General features: G+C 50.5%; 1 protein-coding gene across 1 annotated transcript; it reads right to left on the bottom strand.

Annotated features, from left to right (window-relative positions):
- Window positions 1-3,813: 3,813 nt before the first annotated feature.
- LOC100898192 (uncharacterized) lies at window positions 3,814-5,214 on the bottom strand. Its single transcript, XM_003738172.1, has one exon. The coding sequence runs from the start codon at window positions 5,212-5,214 to the stop codon at window positions 3,814-3,816; it is 1,401 nt and encodes a 466-aa protein (XP_003738220.1).
- Between the last annotated feature and the right edge of the window lie 1,170 nt (window positions 5,215-6,384).

Below are 6,384 nucleotides of genomic sequence, written 5' to 3'. Positions count from 1 at the left end.
ACTACTATACAAAAGCAGTTCCTACACTGAAAAGTGCTCGGACGTGCCTAAGGCTTCGATCGCTGAGGTCCCGGAAAACCAGGACTTTTCAGGGAATAAATGCGAATAATCCAACTCACTCGAGGAAGTTGACGTGTCCAGAGAAGTCGTTTTCTCAGAATGAGATAGTCTCGACGAAAGTGTCTCCCGAATCCACGCCGCTAAGCTCCCTCTCCCTCGGACGTTGGAGAAAAAACCGAAACGCTCTCTAGCGAACGAACACGCTCTCTGAGCAACAACGCATTTTCCAAAACCGTCTGAGAATCCTCGACAATTTCGCTATGCGACCGAGCTGTATGGAAGATGATCCGGTAAAGCGATCCGGTTGCCGCGGCATCAATGTCTCTGTGTCTCAGTTCAGCCTGCCGAGTCTAGCGATTCTACAGGCAAACAGACAGACAGACCATTCGAATCATTTCGAGCTTCAGGCGTTTGTGAATTTTTTTGAATTTTTTCCGAGATTTCGTATTTTCAAGGGAAAAGTACTCAAATAATTTTTTAAGGTAGAAGGACTCATCGCATCGGAGAACTGACCCCCCTATAACCACCGCTGGATCGCCCAGAACACGCTCCTAAATTTTCACGACGATCGGTTCAGCCGTTTCCGAGTCTATAGGTGACACCAGACAGACAGACAAACAGACAAACAGACAAACAGACAGACAGACATACGTTTTTATATATATAGATATAGACGTCGGCACTAACGGTAGGGCTAATGACGCCAGTGTCTTTGCTAAATGTTCGTTCGAGGCTGCTCTCCAATGTGATTCGCTCAATGTGCCTACACGCGGAGTTTTCTTAGGCGATGACGCTTTCCCACTTCGAGCGAATCTCCTCAAGCCGTACTCACGATGCGGTCCTTTGAACGAAACACAGATGGTGTTCAACTATAGGCTTTCGAGAGCTCGGCGAGTGGTCGAGAACGCGTTCGGTCTTCTAGTCTCGAAATTCCGTATTTTCGAGAAACCGATCCCGTTGGCCGTAGAGACAACGGAGCAAATGGTCAAGACCTGTTGTGCGCTTCACAATTGGCTCCGAAAAACAGCTGCAGACAGCCCAGCTTCTCTTGGCGGACACACAAGGGGTTCTGAAGGTGGCTCCACTCAGTATCGTCCCAGAAGTTCCGAGCAAGCTGCCTTGAGCGCCCTTCCAGGAAACCACCGGGATGACCATCCGAGGGCGGCAAGTGCTGTGCGGGATCGATACGCTCGGGACTTTGTCACGACTCATGCAGTGCCATGGCAGTGGACAATGATTTGACGATACTACCATCGCCATCGATATCGTGCAGAGCCGATGTAAATATTTTTCTACCGCGTTTCTTAGCATCCTCGAATAAACTGCCCCCTAGGAGGGCCTCAGTTCATGAAGAGAGCTGAGAACCTCAATTTATGAACAGGAGAGGATCCCCGGGATTGAACCCGGGACCTACCGCACGATGGCGGTGCCACCACAGCGCGCTGACCACTCGGCCACCGTTCTCACCCTTAAGTTCGATGAGCTCTTCTTTGCTAGTGTCCACTTGCGTAAGAATGAGTCGGCATTTTGGAACCAAAACAGTCGAGGCCTGTAGATGTCTTCAGTCCCAGCACCACTTCTCTCGCTGCTCTTTATTTTCGCGACTTCGGCGGCGTAACGCGTGCGCACTGACTTGATCTTCTGCTTTATGTCTTGCACGGTCACTCCTGGCAGGTTGGGGTCGACAAGTATACATGCGAGCGCTTTCTCGCGCAGCTGATGGTTTCGGTACTCAGGAGTCGATGGGTTCCACAAAAGCTCGTAATTCCGGTAGGCTTCCAAGAAGGGACCCATATGTTGATCCTGCCACTTGAATGCCATCGATGCTCAAAGAGAACTTCGCAATGGGTTCCCAGATGCCTGTTGACGAAGCAATCCGCGAGCTCGTCGAGCAGAGGAGAGTGCGCAATTCTCAGCATGCATACATGCAACACAGTTGCGGAATGTGTATATCGCCTCACCGTGACTGGTAGTTTTTCGTCAACAGAGTTTGCCGTGGAAAAGATAGCCGAGGAATGACTTTGAGGATACGAAGAACACGTACGCAATGGAGGACTACCTCCACAGCGTCGTCTTCGCGCCCGGAAACGCGAAGACACGATTCTACGATTTTGAAACCTATTTGGAATTGGCGCGGTTCACCCTCTCCCTCAAGCCGCGATTGTTTCTGGGGGGCCTTATCACGCATTCCAACTTCGATGTTCCGGGTGATGTTCTCCACCTTGCTCACGAAGACGGTCGCTGGGAGCATATGTACCCAGTAGGATAGAGCCCTGATACCTGCATATTTTGAGGGCTCCGGGGATCGAACCCACGCCTCCCTCTCCCACACGAGCTGGAATCACCCGCTGATCCCGAGTCCAACCTGTCGACGCTAGTCCTCGCGTTGATCCATGGGTATTCAATGCGTGGATCAATGTCGTGGATCCACGAAATTGACTAAATGTGAATGCGCCTTTAGTTTCATGGTTTGAGGGGAGACCCGGACCGTGTTTCGTAGCTTTTCGGTCGTTCATGCTTGAGTTTTTCACTTGATCTCGAGTACACTCCGCTCTAGTCACCACTCTTTCCTTCGTTATTGCTTCGTATAAAAGACATGCTGTTTTTGATCTTATTCACTCTACCTCTAGCCTCCGAGTTCTCCGTGCTCAAGATCTCACAGTGACCCAGCGTGTTCAGCAATCAATCACCCAGCTCACCCAGATCCCCATCACTCAACATGATCATCGGTACTGGAGTCGACAAGAAGACGGCGGAAGCCCTTGCCCGTAGCAGGGAGTTCAATCGTGGTCTCCTGGAATACTTTTGTGAACACAAGCCCTCCGATGGATATAGACGACTTATGGATATCCAAAGACTCGTTGACGAAGTTGAGTTCTCTGATGGAATGAGTCATGAAGAGGCTACGACCACGGCCATGGAAAAATGGCGCACCCTCAACGAGGAAATGAAGGATGTATACCTCGAGGAAAATCTCTACCATTGGCTTGATCTTCCATTTGGAGATGAGGAGCGCGAAGAGAAGCGCAATGTGGCGCGCCTCTACATGCTAAAACTTCTCCAGACTCGAAGGATACACCGGATCGAGGTCAGCGTACTGAAGGGGCTTCTGAATGACGCGCAGAAGCGTGTTGCAGAACTGGTGGAGGAGAAGAGAGGATCTTCCTCAAAAGATTAAATGGTGACTTGTTCACCAACAGACTGCGGCTCCAACGGTGAATCAACATCCTCCGTCGTTGGACGGTAGGGATTATCTTCGGTTGGCTCAGGTACTCTTTGATACCTAGCTCGCAATCTGGGGTCTACGAAAGTTCGGCGCTGCCAGAATGGCGCTCCCAGAACGACCCGGCAGAAACGGCGCTGCGAGAACGGCGCCGCAAGAACGGCGCGGCGAAAACGTCGCGGGTCACAACACCGCGGCGCGGACGGCGCCGGCTGAAACGGCGCGTCAGGAATGACGCTGCGAGTACGGCGCTGAGAGAACGACTCCGGCAGAAACGGCGCCGAGGGATAAGACGCCGGGGATAAGGCGCCGGGGGATACGGCGCCGGGGGATACGGCGCGGTGGGAAGGATGCCCTCATGAGGCGCTGCGTCCTGAGGCGTACAGTCCATCTCGTTGCAAGCAGTGCTAATCGAAACTCGAATATTCTAGCATAGCTTACTATGATCGAATGTTAGCAAAGTCCGTATAACAAATTTAATATTTAACCAGCAGATATAAGTTCTGAGAACATCAGTTAGACGTGACTTCCTAGTTTTTCTTCTGATAATTATATGTAATGCCTCGCAAGAAGCTCATAGTTGTTCGTGTCGTGTATGAGCTGACAAGCCTCAGGGTGTTCCTGTTCGCAACTTCGTATTTTTTTAGAGTTGTGGGACCCGCGGCGCCCGCTACTAGCGATTCGTACTCGAAATCGCGGTTCTTCTGACTTCTCTTCAGAGCATCGATGAACATCCATATGCTAGGATGATCCATGTTGAATTCCGTCTGTATGCGCCTATTCGCGGCTTCTGCGTGGTTGTTCGTTCTGTGACATCCTTGGATGGTCCGCTCGTAGACATTCCAGATTGATATTGGAAAGCGAGGATTGCGGCGACGACCGCGACGATCTGGTCTTCCGAGATAGGTATCTTCAAAATAATTCAGAAGAGGCTCGAGTTCTGCTGGCGATTCCTCAGAAAGCAACTCGAACGCTTTCTCAACATCCTGTGGCGGTACATATGCAAGGGCACCAATCATTTTCGCGTAGCTGGCGAATTCCGGATCGTTCCTATATTTCGTGGTCAAACCCGAAGTGTTGACATGCTTTTTCAAGTTCTGCATTAGGTGAAAATAGCAGCCTGCGATGTTGGCATTGGGAAACACTTCACGGATGCTATTAATCGCAGCCAACTCATAGTCACAGCTGATAGTCTCCGGTTCAATACTTTCATCCAGGCTTCTGATCATGGTGAACATTCGGGTGTAAGTTGAACCAGACTTATTGGGAAGCAGCACGTACAGGAAAGGATGAACGGTCTGGTTCATCTCCGCGAGTATAACGTAGACTTGGTAAAAAAGTGGTGGGACTATCGAGAACGTGCCATCCACGAACCACATTTTGCTGTACCTTAGCTCTTCGATGTTCCGACTGCGGCCAAAGATTAGAATACGGTCCAACTCGGGACCTGAGTCGGCCAGGAGGAAATCTTCGAACACACCTGGACTTGTCTCGTAAGTTCTATAGCCTTCCGGAATCGACAATTCTGCCGAGCTGGTGGGGGCTGCCGGTGCGCTGAATCTCTCGCCTCGCGCATTCTGCACGGTCTTCTTAAGCGCGGATTTCGTCGGCATTACGCCCATGACATATTCGGGGAGTTTGAGCAGAGTCGCGTTGATGACTTGAGAGCAGCCCTCCATCGTCTCTTGAGCTCGAGCTTTTATTTCCGCAACGGCCTGCTTCGTCTGGATTCTCGCTGGATCACTATCATGAGTGTGCTCGTTTATGGTTCTCACAACATCCCCATCGATAGTGTGGACTCGACCATTACAACGACCTTTCGGTTCACATCTCCAGTAGAGAGTTCCGCCGTCGGCCGAGTACTTGTCGAAATTGTACAGGAAACCGTCGTGGGCGAGTTTCCGTCCGCCTCTGTTGGTCAGCATCTGCATGATTCTCGGTGGAAGCACGAAACACTTTGAGAACGCAGTATTTCACTGTTCACAATGGAGCTGAGCTGAATGAGTCCAGAGTAGAATGTTTTAGGAGGGTATCGGCTCGTTCACTGCTGTGAGAGACATATCCGCGCTGAATGAGTGCATGGGGCATCTTTGAGTTTCATATATCACCATTCGTGCCATCGAACATCATGGACAACAATTTTCGCGAGTAGGTACATGAACGTGTTCATCTTGGTCCAGGCAGAATGAGTGGATATCAACACTTCTTGGTCGGCCGAATCGATTCATTCGACATATTTGCCACTCTGTGCAGCATATTAGATGCAAAGATATAAGCTGCTCTTCTCATGGTACAGACTTCGTATCTGTACGGAATCTAATGATCCTTTCAATCAGTTAAATATTTCTATAATCGTCCATCGATCGCAGCTACGAAGATGCCCTTTCAACCGCGACATTCCCACCAGCGGCCCTTGCAAGGGAGCTTCCTTGCGAGCGCCGTTCTCGCGGCGTCATTTTCGCAGCGCCGTTCTCGTCTGCGCCGTTCCCCCCGAAGCTGCTTCCGCACCGCCAATTCCGCAGCGTCGTTTTCGCGGCGCCGTTTTCGCCGGCGCCGATCCCACAGAGGGCGTATCCGCGGCGTCATTTTGGCAGCGTCGTTTTTGCGGCGCCGTTTTCGCAGCTCCGTTTCTGCCGGGCCGTTCTGGGGGCGCCATTCTGGCAGCGCCGAACTTTCGTAGACCCCGCAATCTGTTATTTAACTTCCTTATTAGGTATATGCTTGTTAAGAGTGTTGCAAATAAAATGTCTGCAGTAGTGATTACTTTCCAAACCACGCAGTCTTCTTTTACAATTGGTTTGGGAGGGATTGGTCTCTGTCTATACCAGATCCATAATTCTCTGCCTCCTAATGTGGCTTGATCTTCGGAGATGCAAGGTGTTTCATCGTCAGCATTGTTCTGACACACCGTAGTGCTCACGCACTGTACGTGAAACATATCTCCGATTGATTTTCTTATAAGACATGGTTGACCACGTGATTTGCATTCATCACCACAATCATTGTATGAAAAATATCCGTGAGTATAAGCTATGAGGATTAATATGGTGAGTGCTATTGTTAGCTCATGCCTTCCAGACTGTTAGACCGGATAGCTCACG

The sequence above is a fragment of the Galendromus occidentalis genome, unplaced genomic scaffold (genome assembly GCF_000255335.2).
Source record: "Galendromus occidentalis unplaced genomic scaffold, Mocc_1.1 scf7180000075783, whole genome shotgun sequence".
Lineage (NCBI taxonomy): Eukaryota > Metazoa > Arthropoda > Arachnida > Mesostigmata > Phytoseiidae > Galendromus > Galendromus occidentalis.
Note: the sequence above shows the minus strand (reverse complement) of the source record. Positions and strands in the feature narration are given on the sequence as shown.

Excerpts from the sequence above, each read along its gene's own strand:
- LOC100898192 (XM_003738172.1), bottom strand. The coding sequence starts at position 5,214 with ATGCAGATGCTGACCAACAGAGGCGGACGGAAACTCGCCCACGACGGT.